The 19,872-nt window shown below is 34.8% G+C and overlaps 1 protein-coding gene across 1 annotated transcript in view; it reads right to left on the reverse strand.

Annotated features, from left to right (window-relative positions):
* TTC13 (tetratricopeptide repeat domain 13) overlaps window positions 1-19,872 on the reverse strand; it is a 39,470-nt gene that overhangs the window by 11,138 nt on the left and 8,460 nt on the right. Inside the window, exons 4-16 of the mRNA XM_062490189.1 lie at window positions 18,828-18,898; window positions 16,533-16,598; window positions 14,959-15,051; window positions 13,783-13,899; window positions 12,844-12,954; window positions 10,337-10,419; window positions 9,055-9,196; window positions 7,673-7,847; window positions 7,094-7,250; window positions 6,671-6,801; window positions 6,211-6,343; window positions 5,634-5,726; window positions 1,383-1,466 (exon numbers count right to left, since the gene is read on the reverse strand). Coding sequence (XP_062346173.1) covers window positions 1,383-1,466; window positions 5,634-5,726; window positions 6,211-6,343; window positions 6,671-6,801; window positions 7,094-7,250; window positions 7,673-7,847; window positions 9,055-9,196; window positions 10,337-10,419; window positions 12,844-12,954; window positions 13,783-13,899; window positions 14,959-15,051; window positions 16,533-16,598; window positions 18,828-18,898 — 1,456 coding nt within the window. The remainder of the gene's footprint in view (window positions 1-1,382; window positions 1,467-5,633; window positions 5,727-6,210; window positions 6,344-6,670; window positions 6,802-7,093; window positions 7,251-7,672; window positions 7,848-9,054; window positions 9,197-10,336; window positions 10,420-12,843; window positions 12,955-13,782; window positions 13,900-14,958; window positions 15,052-16,532; window positions 16,599-18,827; window positions 18,899-19,872) is intronic.

The raw sequence follows: 19,872 nt of genomic DNA on the forward strand, positions 1-19,872 counted from the left end.
GTAGCATTTCTGGAAATTCACATACCTTTAAGCTAATCAGCCACAGTGAATTAAGTTATTGAAAATTAATTATTTTCTCAAAATTAGTTCCTTTATACTTGTCCACATGGTCTCCTATATTTCAAAAAGTAATTTTTCTCCTATATCAGCTCAGCTTATTTTTTTCAGCTTCAAATTTCAATTTCAGTATTCAGATTTATCTTATTCTAATCAACTACTCTGTCTTACTCTTGCTGTTGGCCATTCTAAAGCATCAGTGTTTGCATGAGTGTTTGTATGCAGAGGTAAGGAAAGATGGAAGTAGAAGAGAGTTTACATTAATTCTTTGTGAAATATACACATCTGTGTAGCCTCAAAGGCAAGTAAATACTTCAGATGCAGGCACAGCTGGATCATGAAGAAACCTGTTGAATTACTGCTCTAATAATTATTAATTATACTATATCAGATTTTAAGAACAGAATTATTTTAGAAATCACACCATAAATTGGTCTGTTTTAAGGTCAAATGCTACCGGGCTTACTCTGAACCAACTTCCTAGCAACAGAGGACACACTGTCAGTTATTACAGAACTTGCATATTTTCAGCAACTATTATACATTTCTAAAACAGGAACATTTTCAATTGCTATAAGGATTTTCTATACTTTCATTTTTTGATATTTAAGTAGTGTAATGAGATTGAAAAACAGAAATCAGTATTTAATAACAGTTAGCAAGCCAAAGGAAAATTAGAGGAGTTAAAACTAAAAGCATTTTTTAGTTTATGTTATCAGAATACTGAGCCACAGTATTCAGTACAGATGCCAACTTATCAATTTTAGTATTACTTTTAGTCACATTATTTCACTCAAGAGTCTACAACTCTCTCCAGTTCCAGGACAGCATCTACTAACCCACCTATGTAACAAATATTAAAGATTATCTGCTCATTTAAAATACCTGTTTCAATGAAAATTACCTTCCATATTTTCTTTTCTCTTTTTTTCCTCACTTCTTAATAAATTTTTCTCAATATTGTCAGAGTAACTGTACTTGATTCTACCAGAAGGAAACCCAACATCTTTAATAAATCATATGCTTAGAAAGAATAGAAATCCAATCATGACAGAACCATGGCTACAAATTCAAAACAGTTATTAGTTTATAGGTACACTGTAATTCACAGGGAGTATTTTTCCTACTAGTTTAAGTTTCTTTATGTAGCAATGAATACTATTTCCCATTTCCAATGTGAATTAAAACAATTATATATACTAAGGAAACCAGAACTTACTAAACTAAGAAAAAAAATCTTTGAGTCTTTGTGAAATGAATATTATGCAAAATTCAGACCACTATTACCAGGGGAACAAAGCAGGGGGAAAAAAAATGTAATGTACCCATGATAAACAAGGATCCTGTCTTTGATAAAATGAAGAATTTTCTCAAAGTATTCCAGGTACCGCATGTTAATGACCTGTCCCCTACAAAGAAAAGAAATAGTTTTTTGAAGTCTTGTTGTTCAACCCAACATTCCAGGACACAAATACTACTCATTAATGTTTGACACAATTTTATTCATGATTGCTCTGTAAATTAAAGGACCAAACCATGTAGGGTTTATCTACGTGGTGAATTGCCAATCTCCCATTTTAAATACAGATTACATAGTAAACTTGCTCAAACTCACAGATGACTAGAATTGTTGTTCTCTGATAAAACTACATTCCATGCATATTTCCCCATTTTTAGTGCACCTGATTCTGGTAAATCTTATTTATATGATAATTATCAATTCATACAAAATATAATCATCCCTAGACTCATAACACAACTAGAAAAAATTCTGAATTTGCACATCTAGGGAACCAACACTCTCCAGTTTACACATTTGGCAACATATATGTTGATCTTCTCTGACCACAGACAACACATATCTGGTCCATATATATTTTTCTTTATTCACCTATGTTCCTCTATATTGAAGTAATTTTGCTTTTAATCCCAACAGTTACAAGTAATAATTGAAAAAAAAAACATTAAAAAGGTGTTACTTCTTCCCTTGCACTACTAAGAAAAAAAATCAATATTAAAATGTGGTAGAAACCTGTTAGGACTATAACCACTCTGAGAAGAAAAATTACATACCATTACTGCATTTGTAGGAGTCCTTCCTCTTCTCCCAGTCTACAAAACAAGATTTTATGAAGCAAACATTATCGCTCTCTGAGGAAGCAAAACCACTGTCAACCACAGGAAGCTGTGTACACCTAGCTTTTTCTTTCCACTTTAAGGGATTTTTGGCAGCTCAAGTCCCTGTCTAATGTCTCACTTGACAGTCTCTCACCTTAGGAGGCCTGGTTTCAGAAAACCAGCACAATCGGCCCTCAAAAACTGAACAGAATTAGAACACATACACATATCCACACATAGGAAAGGGAGGCAGGGAAAGCAGAAGGATGAAGACAAATATAATGTACATAATTTGCCCTTGTTGTACGTCCCATCATTTTCCATCTGTATTAAAAATATCTGTACAACAGGCAGTAGCGTGTCAGTATAAGGAAGTGGATTCTTCATGAGTGTCGTCTTGGAAAATACATCCAAAGCAAACCTATCATTCTATAAGGCCATCTAGAAGCTGTCGTACCAAGAAAGACTTTTGATGGGTCATCAAAAGTGATTCGTGTTTATTCCCACTCTTTCTTTCTGTTTAGTAAACACTATCACCAAGAATTCAAAAGTTGCAGTGTTTTATGGTGTCTTTGTTTTGGTAAAAACATTAAGCATATCAATGTTTAGCTGATAACAAATCCTTACTTTGTCTATGAAAACAATTAAAGCTTTTGAAAACATTTTTTCTACTTTAAATCAAACTTACTAGCTTTGATCATTTAAGCCAGAAAGGAGATAAGCCAAATTCACCCCAACAAAGAGACAGCTGACACACCTGCACCTTCAGAACATTAAGATCTGAAAGCCCATCAAAAGTTGTGAAGTGCAAGATGCTTCTTGTATATCTTTCAAAAAAGGTCCCCAAATTGACACAAACAAAAAGGTCTTTGTTTTCTAACACACTCCAAGCATTTTGCCATTCTGGAAAAGAAAATAAAAATTCATTTCAGCAGACACTGAATGCTAATGCTCCATGACAAGACTCATTTGACAGGAATTGCTGAACAATACTGGACTTCCAATGGAAAGAATTTGACTAAAGAAAAAGGTTGTGCTAACAGACAAGTAATCCAAGTATTTCTGCCCACAGAAATTCCTGGAGTACAATTCAGATGAAATAAAACCAAGAGACAGCTTGAGCTCAGCATGACTAGATCTTTTGCAAATGCTAAAAGGGGACACCCAACTGCTGTTACTACACTTCTTGTTTGACTGAACAGCTTTTATCTTAATCTATATAATAACCATGAAAACTGCTATTTGTCAGCCTAAATCTACTGTTCCTCCTGGCTGTCAGGTAGCCATGGTATTACAGAAAAAATTCAGCTTTAGTCATATGGGTATAAGAATAACTTTCAAACCCTAACCTAATTATAAAACAAAGTATATCTTCCTGAAGGACAGTCAAAAGACCATAAAGTCATCTCAGTTATCAAGAAAAGGGTATTAGCTCTGTGCCCTATTAGTCTCTTCAATCGGCCGCCATTTTACAAGCTGAGTAATGTAAAAAATCTGCATAATTCTTTAAGAAGAAACTGTCATTTAGAAATCACAGTGAACTAGAACATGCTTCAAAACTAAAATAAATTTTAAAAAATAACCATTACCACTTAATCTGTTCATATATTTTATCCCTCATGTCATGTGAAATTATCAGGATGGAACCAAAAGCAGAAACAAATCACAACAGAAAACTGATCAAAGAAAGTGGCTATTACTTAAGGCTGGAAAATGACCAAACCAGAAGAAGTTTCTAGACCCAAAAAGAATGCAATCACCATCCAGTACTAAAGCATGACCAACTCCGAAGGCAGTGGTATTTAGGCTGCTTCAAATCTATTGTTTCTTCAAAAAAGGTGCCAAACCAATATTTGTCAGAGAACCACTACTTAGCTATCAAATAAGCACAACCAAAATGCTGATGAGATCCCCAAATGCCAAGGCTGAGCCAAACCAAAAGCGTTAGAATTAGGTTCACTGTGGGCCTACAATTCTGAATGGTCCTGAAGCTTATTTCAGACTTCTACAAAATGACCAAAACAGCTGTAACAGTAGATCATCAGTTTTGCCAGCATTCTCTGATGAAAGGAAAACAAGTAAAGTACCTTAGCCATGGCAAAACAAGAGTTCCTGACGCAGATTATGTACAAGGACATATTTCTGCAGATTAAATATTCAGTATTAGTTTCAGGATATTATTTAAGCGTTGTCACATGAATGCCTTTCTGCCAACACAGATCACCTAGAAGTTAAGGTTTTCACTCTCCCATTTAGAAATAAAACCATGAGGAAACAGGTGAAGTATGGGATGCATATCTGTCTCCAACTACAGATGGCTGTGGTTCCTGTTGCATTCTACATACAATAAGAGAGAAATGCAGCAACAGTAAAGATGGAAACAGGTAACACTTGGCTTGAGTGAAGAGAGAAACCCGAGCACAAGACTGTTCAAAAAGCAGCACATCTTGCAAAGTAAATGATCTGCACTGGAGTTTAATGCTGCATTAGACATTCCATAAAGTAAAGGAGAGGCTGCTAGGGTCCATTCCACAGACTGGAAGGAAGGGTGAGGACAAATCCTCATTAGCCTCTGTGCATGAACATCAGAACATCACTATTTTTCTCTGCCTGCAATAGTTCTTGAGAAGGCTTTGTTTCCCTTATTCTCCTTTTTCAGTACAGCTCTCAAAGAATAAAGATATAGACATACATAAAAGCATAATGACAGATCAAGGATTCAGCATTTTCCATGGGGGGTAGAGTAAGATGAAACCTAGCTTCATATTTACTTACACAAACACACTCTGCTCCTGTGATTGACAGTGATGTTGCCACATCGAGTCTATCACACTTGTACCACTTCAAGGGAGGTAGCACAGTCGTGACTACAAATACAGAGTTTTGCAGCATGGGAGAAGATGGAACGTACAACAGCGGTTGAATCTTTTAAATTATACCTTTATTTGCAAGTGCAACTATTACCTTCCACAGGTTACTTATTTTGTCATTTTTGCTTTACTCTGGCCTGCCTGGAAAACCACTATGAGAACTATGTTTTTCCTCTTCACTGTAAATTGGTCTTAAAGCTAATAGAACAGCGCTGTTTCAATACTGATGCCACTGCCTTCAAGAGGCAGCATTTGCAAAAATTGCAACCACAATGAACTTAATAAAACTTTTTCATTTAAAGTTATTTGGGAAACAAAAGCAGCATGTGAAAATGTGCATATTCTGGATCCTAGCAGTTAGATACTGCTATAACTCAGTTGTACAATTGAGATTCAGGAAGAAGAAGGAATGTCATAAGGAAAAATTGTGCACAAATCCCAAATGTTCCATCAGAAAACATAAAATAAATATAAAACAATAAGCACATACACATTGAATGCTGTAAAATGCTGTTTCACAAAGAGCTGGTAATTTCTGGTACAATCCCTCAGTATGTATGGGAATGCTGTTTGGTAAAACTCTCATACCTGATTAAGTTAATGTGATTATTGAAACCTCTGCTAAGGCTCCGGGCAGGCATTTGGTCCAGCCAAAGCACAGGCTGGTCAGGGTCAGCTATCCTACAAAGATGAAGGACATCAACATTTTAATCCATATAATATTTCTAACAGAGCTTTACTCACAGACAGAACAATTTTAGGCAAAATCTAAAATTTAGAGATTACGGAAAAGAACTTTTCCTAAAACAGGGGTTTTTTTCTTATAAAAGCCATACAACTCAAACATTTGATGTTTCTGGAGTTGAAACTGATAGTTTTTATTTGCCTTAGCTGTAGTGAATCCTATGGTCTCTCACAGCTTTGCTTCACCTGGAAAACGCTATTCCAATTTTTTCCCTCATTTATAGAAGAAAAAAAATTGAGTATTTTCAGATATGCACTTCTTGCACCTACACCATCCTTTTCTTTTATCAGAACCTTTCTAGTTACAGAATGGCAGCAAGTATTCATTTTCTTGTCCATGACTGCAACCCTTTGGTCAGCTGGAGCACCCATCATTATGGCAACCAATCCAGGCTTGTCCTCTGTCCTCTGTGACCATTACCTTCGCCACTTCACAGCAATATCAAACATATCTCTCCATTGCATCAGTCTGGTTTTCCCATTCATCCGAACTTTGGAGTTTGCCCAAGTCCGCTGCACAGCTTGCATTACTTCTAGAGTGGCCAGTCCCATTGCTGAGGTGAGGCAGGAGGACAAGAGGTACCAACATCAGAAACAGAAGACCAATTAGAGCCAAATACTCAGTTTTGCACAGACAGGAAAACTGAAGCAGGAAAGCAATGTATTTACAGGAAAAGAACGGACAATGTCAAAAAGTCTGGGAGATCCTGATTGCCAGTGCCCAGCTAGGTCAAGAAAATGCTGAATAATGATTATTTTAAACTTTCTATCTGATTTGAAAGAAACAGAGCATAAAACTAATTTGCAGACAGAAAAGAGATGACCACACTGACTCCCCCACCCCCACCCCCCCTCAAATTTACAGAGCAATTTCAGTATACCTCTGTGTATCCTTTTATTTGGAAGAAATCCTGGTGTCTCATACTGCATCATGGAACCCAGATGATCAGCTACACATATGAGTTCTTGCACATCAGGCTTATAGCTTTCAAAATTCTGAAATAACACATCTCTTACAGAGGAGAAAAACATGCATCAGACATAGCTTGGCTATAAAAGTCCTGAAAGTATTTGGCAAACAAATCTGTGTTTTCACATCAATACCACTTATGTGAGAAACACTTAAACACAAGATAAAGAACCCTCATTCCTCCTCCCAGCCCTTATACAGGATGAACATATACAGGATGTTGCAGTTACACCAAATATGTCAAATTAATTCAGTCTTACTGAATTCTATGGCAGGCACCCCACCCCCCCCCCCCACCATTTAACATAGGCTTTAAAAAAACAAAAATTCTCACTTTATATGTGGCTGTAACCCTGGCTGTTCTTCATAATTTTCTATAAGAAAAGGAAGATTTTTGGCCCAGTGATCCTTGAAATTTCCAGGAAGATCTATATCAGTATTATACTCTGTAAGAGGGGTATCCAAATGTGCATGCAAATATCTAGAATACTCTGGAGGAAAGAAATAAAAGTAAATACTGTTTGCATAATCAGTTTACTTATGCCATTACAGAAACACAATAACCAGGTTATATGCTTGTCAGTTAAACAACATGACTTTAATAAGTCGTTATTTTTAGACAATATAATTTTTCTATTAGTCAATTTCCAAGACAGAAATAAGTCTTTTTCAACTATGAATCACAAGAGTCTACGTTTATATAGACATGAATGTTCCATTCTTGAGCTAGCTGTTACCTGTATGAACAATAAGAATCAGTGTACCTTCTTCTTGACAGACATACTCAACAGTGCTCATGAGAATGTACACTGATTTCTCTAAATTGACCAACTACAAGCAAGCTTGCACTTTTAAGGTCCTTGAAGCATTTAAGAAAATTTTTAAAAATCCCCAAAAAACAATTCCAACTTACCTCGGAGGTATTTAACTTTCAGATATTCTGGACTGGCCTTCTGTCCTGGTAGAGGATCATTTAACATAACTTTGGTCTGAGCTTTTATGCCTTCATAAAACTGTCCCATTGCAACATGGCTGAGACCCTTCATGTACTGGCACACTTCATTGTATGGTTCTAGCTGTAGACATCTCTAGGAGATTAAAGGAACAAAGCACCCATAAATCAACAGACAGAAAGAATATCTTCAAATAATCCAATCTGTCTGGTCAGAAGATATGTGAAAAGATTTACTGAATATTAAGATCTACTTCCATCATAATTTTCTTTCAAATGCTGCTGAGCAAATGTAAGAAAAAAATATTTTCAGCTTTATCAAAGGGGAAAAAAACCTGAAAACCCAAATCTTGCCAATGCAAATATGCTTTGCACACTTTGCTCTAACAATATTAGCTCAATGTTAGCTGGGGAAATTAGGCAAAATATACTCCTGGCAATATAACAAATAATTTTGGTTAGTTATATAGATACCTATATTTTCAGTCATTTCTACTTCATGCATTAGTACACTTCAATGTTAGTCAGCTATTTACTGTATGCTAAACACAAAGCAAATTCCTGTTTATGATTCAGAAATGAATGCTCCAATTCCTCCAGCTATTACATGCCTTTAGAAGAACATTTCCATCTCAGAAGTTGAAGTAGCTTTTCAATTACACCAGTATCTACAAATTGGGTTATAGAAGGTGAATACGTAATAATGCACGTAAAGTGATCTCTTTGGGATAAGCACAAACTTAAGCACTTGGAAAGGGATCTTATTTCATTCCTTGTTTTAAGAATATGGGCAGAAAAATAACATCTGTCTTTTTAGTTCTGTCTACAAAAGAAGGCAATTATTTAATGCCAGCAGAGATAGGCAAGATTTTGGCAACATGAAAGGCTTTGCAAGCACAGTGAATCACAACATACGCTAAATTTTTCAGAAGAAAACGCTCTAGAAAAATTAGATAAACATTGTAACTTATTTTCAGCTGAAAATTACAGACCAGTACATTTTACCTTTCATCTGATATGAAAAACTTTAGGTTTCAAGCCAAAGTATCAGCAAGAACACAATCCTCAGTTTAAAAAGAAAAATAAAACACTTAATCCAGAGCTTGGTTTTACAAACACATAAAACAATTAAAGAAACCACCTGAGTTTTAGGAAAATTACATTTTTAATTACAAACTTTTAAGTTTTAGCTTTTAAGACAGACTTCAGAAAAAAAATACTTCTAGTTCAAATGTACACACACTCAGAATGAAAAACTTTGAAATTTCTCAAATTTATTGCAACTGTTGAATACAAGACCCTCTTAAAAAACTAAATTTTGTGTTTACTTAGGGCCAGCTTACCTTAAAATTCTTTAGTGCTTCATCTAAGCTACCATGATGATAAAGCATCATTCCTTTGAGCTGTAATGTCTGAACATGATTTTGATTCAGCAGTAAAGCCTTCTGGAAGCTCTCTGTAGCAGCATCAAAGTTGCCAAGCTCTCTAGGTGATTCCAGAACATGGAAAGTGAAAAATACAGAAGGCAACAGTGACAAAAAAATTACTTGTTAAAGGTGATTTTAAGGTGTCCAAAGGGGATATCACTGAAGAGAAACACAGTACTAGTGGAAAATGTCTACAGCAAAAGCAGCAGTTTTGCAACTATTCTTCTGTGGTAATAACAGAACAGCTGCAGAGTTTGTTACTCCCAGAAATATGTACTCTGAAATGCAACCCCACAAGACCACAAATCTTCACAATCCTCAGCAGACATTAAAACTGTAAAAACACATACATAAGGTATCTCTTTAGAAACTAAAGTAAATAAAACTTACATACAAAGCATTGTTGGAAAAATTATCCTTGAGAGGTCTCTAACTTTCAAGAGTGAAAGACATGCTTTTAAAAATCTACCAACTACTTAAATGCTGAGTAAGAAGAAAGCATATGGTGTTTGAAAACTGAAACTAACTAAAAATTTACTGACTGGAATTACTCCATGTGCAGGACAGCTGTCCATGTAAGCAGACAGTAGAAATAGTCACAGAGAAATTGTCATGAGAAAATTAAAATAAAAATAGTATACAATTAAATTTATCAGTACACTGATTTCTTTAAGATTATTAGACAAAATTAATTCAAACAAGAGAAACTCTAGAAAAACAAGATTTACTAGGTTGAAATACATTTGCCAAAAATAATTTTTGGAACATGTATTTAAAGCTAGTAAATCAGGATAGTGATTAACCACAGCTCTCTAGTTTCAAATAAATGTATGAACACCAAAGCCACTACATTTGAAGCAGGATTTAATCAGCTATAGCTCATGTTGTATTAAATCTTTCCAAAATTTAAAAATCATTTAGCATACCTAGAACACATCTTAATGAAAACTGACATTTAATTATCCTTTGAGTCTAGGAGACTCAAAGAGATACCAGAGACTAAATTAAAAATACAAAGCAAACATAGAAATTATTCATACTAAACATATTTTGACAGAGCCAAACCAGCTGCTGGAGCTACCAAATATCACATTTGGCTCCGCACAGTTTTGTAACAAATGTGTAAAATGTAGAGTGCATTTTAAAGAACAAAACTAAATCAACAAATGACTTTAAAACTACTTTTGAGTATGAGTACCTGTAGGCTTGTCCCAGACTTTTATACGCGTCTATGAAGTCTGCTTTCTGCTTCAAAGCTTCTTTGAAGGATTCAATGGCTTCCTACAGAAAGGGACCAACAGAAAAATTTGTAGCTTATTGCATTCATTAAATGTCAGCATCCTCAGTAGCTCCTAGTTATGGAATTTACAGTTATCTATCAAAAGCTCTGGAAGGAACAAACAAGGCATGAATTTATTACAAAATCTATAGAGTAAAAATTTTAACATAATAAATGAAATACCAAAACATTCTTTACAGTACTGACAGGTTTAGCTGTAATTCTTTTGGCTAATACACAGTGGGAATGAACAATTATTTTAGTATTTTAATAGAGTTCAGAGATTAACTCCCTACAGGGTTTGCTTTCAAATCTTAATCTGTTCCTTAAGGCAAAGCAGTGTCTCCTTACAGTCTTCCTTCTTCATTCATAATACACCTCTCAAATTTTGAAGGCCAAAAGACTCCTTCAAATCTGCACTCTGCCTTTAATTGTCTTATTGCATTCTTTGTATTTCCTCAGCTGGAAACATTCTCTTGAGGGATTACAGAGTAAGTGATCACCTTCACACAACAGCATGTACTGTTGCTATTACTGCTATTACTGTTGTGAGGAATACAATGTAATAAAAACAAAAGCTAACAAAATAAGCATGTGGTTAAAGAAATAATTCCTCTTTAAAGAATCTGATAAAGAACTCAGCTCTTCAAACCAGAGTGGCTACACAAACTGGAATATTCAATAGTGAGACTTAGAATTAAGGATGGCATAATCAACTAATTTGTATTACTAAGGAATGCCTGAAAAGTATCTTGAAGTCTTTAGGGCAAAAAATTAGATGCTGTAAGGAAAGAATTACTGGTATCTTTAGTGGATTTAGAAATTCTTATTTAGAAAAACTATCAAATATATTCTGAGCACTATAATGCACACAAAAATACCCATTGAACAAAAATGTAGGACAGTCACCCACAACTACAGACAGGCTCACATCCTGTAAGTTTTAAAACCAAGACTATTATTCCCAAAAGCAAATTAATCTCTTTTCACTCAAAAATGAACACGTCCACCCTCAACCCAAATCTTCAGTTTTCAGCAAGCCTTATAAAACCTAAGAGATGGCATGTATAGCTTTCCTTTAAAAGGCAGCCTGAATCTGATTGGAAGCTAAGGTGTACCTGGGGATAAAAAAACCACTCAGTGACTATCTCTCTGAACATGAATATCAGAGAGGGAAGATGCTTCCTTTAAGAAAAGAAACTGGGGGGAAGGAGGTGGTAGTGCAGAAGTGTGTGGACCCGTGTATCAGAAAAAAGAAAACTTAGCTTCTATTCTGCAAACTGAGACAGCATTTATTTCTGTCAGCTGCATTTTCACATCACTTTTTGGGGTCTCTGTTGCCTACAGCAAAAATCAGAAATCCAGACTATTATTTGCAAGCATCTCTTCTTACTGCAAAAAGATACAGACAACAAAAGTGCAATGACGGTCTGATGTCCTCCCAGCATACAGCGAAACTGTGGAAAAAGATACCTGCCTGGGTACTTGAAAAGTGAGGAAGTGGACTTAAAAAAAAAGAAAAAGAACAAAAAAAAGGAAAAAAATAAATAAAAATTAAAAAAAAGTAGTGATTGCCTATGAAAGACAGTGAGCTGAAACTCAGGAGTCCTGGGCTGCCTCCAGACTCTGCATACAGCCCTTAATGAACCCCAGGCTGTTATCAGAGGTTAAAAAATGAGACAGCTTCCACTGTTGGAATTCAGGAATCACACCACTGCATCTTCATTTTTCAAACTGAGGATTTCAGACAACTTGTCTAACTACTCTCCCCTCTGAAAAATGGCAACAGTACCTCTAATTACTTCACAAACAAGAAACAGGCAATACTACTACACCTAAAACAGACAAATTTTAAGTCAAAAATGGTGAAAACTTAAAAAATACATGGGAAGAACTTACTTCCCTGCTGATTTTAGAAACTGAAGGAGCAATTATGTTCCCTCAAGTTAGATATCAGCCTTCCAGGTTGATAACTGAAATAAAACTGAAATAAATACACATAAATGAAAGGCGTTATGCAATGCAAATACCAGCACTTTCCTTGATTACTCCCTCGCTCATTTGACAAAGAGTTTAAAATTATTTTCCTCTTCATCCCTCTCCCCAAAACCTAGGAAATCTCTCATTTTGAAATTTTTGAACATAATCATACAAATACTAGCAGAGGTGCTAAATAAAAATATCTTTCAAAACACTCCTTAAACATGTCTGTTATCACTGCTCTACTGAGATTCAATAAGATCTGCAGTATTCACATACCATATCATAGATTTTTTTTTATTTTGCTTTCACTCTTTTACCTTAAAAATCTTTCTTATGTGAGAGAAAATACATATATCAACACCAATGATATTTCTAATATTTTATGGAAATAACTTCACATAAATGGTATTGTATCTGAGAACTATTGTTTAATATAGCTTTACCTTCAAAAGTCCTCTGTGAAAGAAGGTTAAGCCTTTATAAAGCATAGCTATAGGCTGATTTTTGTTCAGTTCCAGTGAGCGCTGAAAATCTTCATGGGCTGTTGCATAATCCTATTATAAAGAAGATTTCAGATGACACAGAAAACAGCATACAAATAAAGAGGTATATGTATGTTTCTTTTCATAAAAGTAAACCACTGAATTTTATTTAATATATGAAATCAGTCTCAGGGCTAGGCACCAATGACTATCAACTACCCATCAGAACACCAAAGAAGGCACAACAGACTTCCAGCTTTTACAGGAAGTGCTGTATAAAACATAGTAAAATAAATGAAAAAAATAGCTGGAAGCAAACACTGAAATCAGAAGAACCAAGCAGGAAATCAGCAATCTAGTATTCACACAATCTTTGACAATAAAGCTAATTATTCTACATTAAAGCTTCAAAAGCAACATACACAGATCACATAGCAAAATGAGATGTTAGCATTTTTGCAGGAATTTTTTGTTTATTGTGAGGAGTGTTTTTTCTTAAGTATATAGAGGACTTACTGCCTTGGCCATAACTATTTTCCTTTTTAGACTGGTGTTTATCAGTACTAATTAAATGCAGCCACAGGTTATAAATCAAGACAATGACTTTATCCACATCCTAGTCCTCAAAACACAAAAAATCTGAGGTGTGCATGCAAGGTACTTGTCCTCTGATTCTCTGCATTAAATAGATTTGCAAATGAAATACTTAGAGAACACTTCTGAACTGTCAGAAAGCCAACTACAGGAGAATCAGGGCTGTTGTTATTATATTGATTTGGGCTTTTTAACTAAATAGGAAAGAAGTTCTAGAACAAAAGTAACAACTAGCACAGAAGTCAACAAAATAATGAAGAACATCCCCACAACCAATGCCAAAGAGAATCCCCAAAATCCACTAACCTCAGATATGAAGTAAAGAGTACCTCTGTGCCTGTAGAGCCTTGCTGATGGTTGTAACTGAATAGCTCTGGTGAGATCTGATAATGCTTCACTGATTCGTCCTAGTGGGGACAATATCTAAAGTAGAAAACCAAAACACAGTTTAGAGCAGACTGAATAGATTTGTTTTAGAAATATGAAGATCATTCTTTTCTGTGTTCAGATGTAACAGAGTAATTGTAGTTTTTAGAAGAGGCTGGAAGGTTCCACTATAAATTTCAGTAATTGTGGCTTTTAAACCTCTACGAAAGAGTAAACATGAACGAATTTTTCCCAAAACTATTCATGTTCATGAACATCACCACATTCGCAGAAGCCCAGTATTCCAAATTAGAAACAAGTTGGTCAAAGTAAAATATTTAATTTCAAGCTATTTCAACATATTCAAATAAAAATGTAATTAAAGTATTCTCATAAGCCTTATTTGGTTAAAACATTCCACCAATGGAAAATGGTCCATTTCCAATTATTTGAATGCCTTTCATATTTTTAGATCAAGGTTCACAAATGTACTAAGCGATCACTGAAAATATTAAAACTGTGAATGTTATGACAGTTTATGATACAGTATGCTGACTTTGATATTTATACTTCTAGTTTGTCTACAAAGCTGCTTCTTGACACCCATTTTCTGTAATATAGTTAGCAAAACAAAACTTGATTTGCAAAAAAAAAAAAAAATATATATGTGCGTTGGAATGATTTTTAAATTACATGCACAAATATAAACCCAAAACATTTCATTTTTTAAAAATTTAGTATTTTCACAACTAGTATCCACGGTAGATTTACTAAAGTGACAGAAGGTGCAAACAGTAAGGTTCAAACAATATTTTGATTCATTTTATAAAAAAATACCCTAACACGAATGATCTTGCTATATAGTATGCCAAAAACTGAATACTAAAACATAATATATGCCATTCCATTGGCTAGGGTAACTCTATATGGTCTATGTCTTATTTTAAAACTAAATATTCCACAAAATACACTAAGAGGAAATGTGCATATTTTAAAAGAAAGGAGCAATGTTCCCAGAACACCAAGCCTTAGCCATTAAGTCAGTTAAGATATAATTGGAAACACTGCATAATTGCAACTTCTCCAAAACTCTGAAAAGACACAAAAAATGCTCACTTCTGCTCGCTGTTCAAATACTTCAGGATGATCCGGTTCTAGGCTAATCACCCTACTGAGCTCAAACAGAGCAAGTTCAGCGTTTTTCATATCCTGAAAAGGAGAAAAATAGACAAGATGAAGAACTGTGCATACTTAGACTAATGTACTCTCAAGATGAAGGATAAGTAGATTGGCTAAGTGTCTGAAAGTGTAACAGTTTATACTAAAAGCCCTTCACACCTTTGCTAAAAACATCAAGATGCATTATTCTGCAAATAGCTGGGAAAAAACCACCTGTCTGCTACAAACAACAAAATTAAACTTTGTTTGTACACATCATCTTGTGTTGCACCTCTAATAATTTATTAATATAACTCTGTGAGCAAATATTAGATTTATAGCTCCAGAGGCACCTTGCTTGGTGGCAAAGCTGATTTAAGATCCCACATGAACTCCAGCACACAGGCACAGTCACACCCACCAGTGGTGTCATCAGCACTGTCTGCAACTTAAGCCAAGTAATATTGATAAATGGGGTGATGCCAATAGCATCCTGCATATCTAAAATTTTAAATTGTCCTCAATGAAGTAGTTACTTAATTAATAGGATGGAAATAGTTGCTCAATTAGAAAAAAAATTGAATTATATAGCAAGTTCTGTATTACATTTCATTTATCTTTTTCTTCTATCTCAAAGCAAAGGTATGTTGTGCTTAATATCATCTTTGTGTCTTGAAGGTGTCACTCAAAAACTTTTATAAAGTGAAGCTCTATCAACACCTAGCTAAACTGAGAAAACAAACTCATGCTGATGTTAAAAACAAGCAAATATGAGGGACTTGAAGCTCTTGTCAGCACCCTTAGATAATTAAACATTCTATACAAAGAAAATTTTCAAGGAGTTATTCAATTATTCATTCTTCTAGAACTCAAGCAACCATTCAGTCATGATTCAACTAGCCACAAAGTCCTACAAGGACCATAATCTACTCATAAGTTTCTTTCTGCTCAAGAAATTATTTGAGCAGTAAGTATTGCACCAAGTAATTTCACTTTGATTTTTTTTTAACAAATTCAAGGTGGTATACTTATCAAGAGGCATAAGCAATCAAATCAATGTGAAACCTACTGTACTGGAAGAGCTGACAATGGTCCCAAGCTGCAATAAAAGACTTTTCCATTTCCAAATACAGCTTAGATGTGGAGATGAATCCAGTGGGACTTCAGACACCCGTCTCGCAGAGGCAGGACACTGCCTGTTATCTTAACAAGCAACTCAAGAAGCTGTGGCTCACAGCTCTATTATCTACCACTCACGACAGTGCCTTTTCTTCTTTGGCACACTTATGCAGCTTTACTTCCACAGTCTCATAAAGCAAATGTACCCATGGCTAGAGCAGTATGATCTGCTAGATCCCTCTGTGTCACACAGTGCACCAACCAAGGGACATACTCCTCATGGAAGAAGGACAAAACAAAGACTTTGGGTTGTACTGAACACATTCTAACCAGTCATTTCTGTTACAGACTTTCTTATAGTTCAGACTCAAATAATTCAGTGGGGTATAAATTTTAAAAAATTATCTACTTACATGTAGTCCTTTCTTTCCATATGCTATCCCTCGTCCATAAATTGCACTAACCAGCTCTGGTTCTTCCTGTTAAATAAAATATTAATTTGTAGTATTTAATACATTAAATATGTATTTAATTTTAGATGATCTAAAGTAGTAAGCAACGAATAATCACAGCTGCCAAGCAAATTTATTGTATCACCATCCATACTTTCATATGCTCACAATTTCCAATGCAATTTAATGGAATTGTTCTGGAGTATTTGTCTGGTAAAAGAGCCAAATAGAGTGCAGTTATAATGACAGTGACCACCTACCAGAAGCTATTACACAGTGTACATTAGACTAGATTAGAATACACAGCATTCATTAGAATACTCTGTTACTCAAGTTTCAACCTTACTGGTAATTATGTAACTCTGTCTCATGTCACCGAACTGATAAGAAAATTTGGCCACTCAAAGCTTATTTTGCATGTAATTTAAATTTGAGATATAAAATTTGGGAGCAAGATATTGTGTGACATCCTTATGACATTTATATTCAGACAGCAACTAAAACCAGAAGTATTCTACCAAAATAGTTCTGCAACATTCAAACCAACTCCTTGAGTTAGATTTAATTTTGTGACTTTCCTACTTGGGCACTTGGGGAGGATGCACCCCACGTAGTAAAAATCTACTTCTTGTTTGATGTAATTTACTCCAACCACAGTTTCCCATACAAATTTCAATAACTACACAGCAAAACCTTTGTCAACACAACAATGTATATGCAGTCGCTTCCATGAAAACCAGTCAGGAATCACATCATCTTCACACCTGCATGAAACACAGCTTTGCTGCAAATGTTTTTAGCACAGGCCTGGTCTTATTTAATTGGGACATCTGCCAAGAAACAAACTGTTTCCCAAGAAACAAACTCTGCCCTGGACAAAACACATGGCATATCAATGCCGGCAGTTTGCCAGACTTCAGCTGTTTCCAAATTTACACTTCCAAATTTACAACAATAGGTAACTTCCTACTTTCAATACCATGGCTAAGCAAGGCTGTTTCACCTAGTTAAATGTTTTAATGCTCACCTATATGTATTTAAAATTGCCTTGTGGAAAACAGTGAACAATCATCTCTACAGCCTTTCAGGCATACCACAAACATGGTATTAAAGCATACTTTAAACTGAGATGTGGGCATTGCAGAAGTACTCTATTACATAAACACTTCTCCCAGTGTCTTTCTACAGTTGGTGTATCTTGCTTATCTTCACTTGTATTAAATTTCCTTCTGAATAAAGACAGGAAACAATACGTAAATCCAGTGGTTTTGAAAGCAGGATTTCTCATTAGGTTAAAAAAATTCCTCACATTAAAACAAAGACAGATAGCACTAAACATCTACATGAATAAAATAAAATAAAATAAAATAAAATAAAATAAAACCACACAAAGCCCCCAAATTCTTGTCCTCAGATAAATTCCCTGGAATAATTCCATTAAATTGCCACACTTCCACTCAATTTAAGAATAAGCCACAAGACACTTAAGAAAAAATACATGCTATTATTTGCAGTATTGCTTTCAGGTTGCATTTATGTACTTCAGTTTAAATGAAAAAGTATGTCCATGCTTTTGGATGTTTCACGGTTTTAGCCATAAAAATGCAGTATTTTGAAATCATCTTTAGTTGAAGCTTATCAATTGTTGGGGTGGTTTTGTTTTAAATGTGACTACCTCCTACTTAACTGCAGAAGATTCTGAATTCTTTACTTTGGTCAGGAAAAACACACACAATATAAGTATTAGTTATGTTTAATTTATATATTAAACTAATCAGATTCTTACCACTGAAAAAGGATAAAGCCAGCATACAAAATAATTTATAATTGTGAAAGCATGTGTTACTTCCCACTAGCAATAAATTATCTCTGTCAGGGCTTTTTTTTCTCACATTACTGGCAACATGCTGTCACCCAAAAAAGTCTACTTTAAAATATCTTGGCCTACACAACAAGCAGACTATTTAAGGAATTTCAGTTCTGTAGAGGTCTGGTTACTGAAAACATGATTTTTTGGTCAAAGTGCCATAAAAACTTTATGCCTACAGATGAGAAAAATACTCACCAAATAACCAAGATATTGATCACCCAGTTCTAAGAGTATGCTTATGTTTGGATGGAAAAGAAAATGAACAAACAGTAGAATAATTACTCTCATTTAAAAATCCTTAATTTAATATTTGTTTTATTAAAAGCCATATGTGACAATGGATATTTTAATTAAGTTATTTTTTGGGGTCCAAACAGAAAACTTACCTGCAGCGTTGTTGAAAAATGTCGTATAGCTTCATCATACAAGCCATTGCCAATCAACACGTAAGCAATTGCTAACAAAACATTTAAAATATAAATAAAACAGGAAAAAATCCAACTTTTTAAAATATTAAGCAATACCAAAGTGTAAAATGTTTAAGTTCCTACACTGCAGTGAAGATAAAAATAGTCAGAGGATTCCTGAATGGCCACCAAAATGACATGACTTCCCTCAGTCATTACCTAGCATTCATTAATTACTTAATTCATACTGCGCTCTTCAGAGCTGTTTTAGGGTTTTATGATTAGTTTGTGGGTTTTTTCTCTCCTCTTTACAAGTCGTTCAGGAAAGGGCCCACGTTTGCTTCTAAAATACTTCAGATCAGGAAAGGTACTATGATCCCAATACAATAGCCCTGGATGCTTTCTCAAATAAAAGTGCCACCTGGCTATCACTAATTTTTTTTTGACAATTTGATTAGGGAACTTCTACTCGTTTGTACACATATTGATAAACTTTATTTGTTCACAATAAGGTTTTCCTTCATTGGAATTACCTAGAAATATCCCAACTAAACTGATTCCATTATTTATAAAATTGAAACTGAAAAACAACTGAGTCTTTACCTATAATTATGAAAAGCTTTTAAGTTCTTGCTCATTCCCCCATTTTCAAGTAGAAGCCAAGTGTTTCAAAAAGAAACAGACCAGTAGAAATATGTTCTGGTAATTTCCATAAGATATAAAAATACAGTCAAATCACAAGACTGCAAAGCTGTAGTTGTGCTTGCATGACTGAAGATCAGTTCTGACAGCTGAATATCCCAAGATTGTTTCATTTTGCATGTTTTAATCGCTCACAATTCTTAACTCTGAACTAAGCTCTGTCTACACTGCCAAACAAACCCAGTATCTTGAAGACCACAGCTATGAAATTTAGAGAGAACTTTTCCCCGGGCAGTTTATTCAAACAGCTGGCAGTGGAACTACGAGCAGGATTTCACCTTTGCCCACTTAAATGAATTTAGCAGTCATCCAAACAGAATGG

The sequence above is a fragment of the Cinclus cinclus genome, chromosome 3 (genome assembly GCF_963662255.1).
Source record: "Cinclus cinclus chromosome 3, bCinCin1.1, whole genome shotgun sequence".
Classification (NCBI taxonomy): Eukaryota; Metazoa; Chordata; class Aves; order Passeriformes; family Cinclidae; genus Cinclus; species Cinclus cinclus.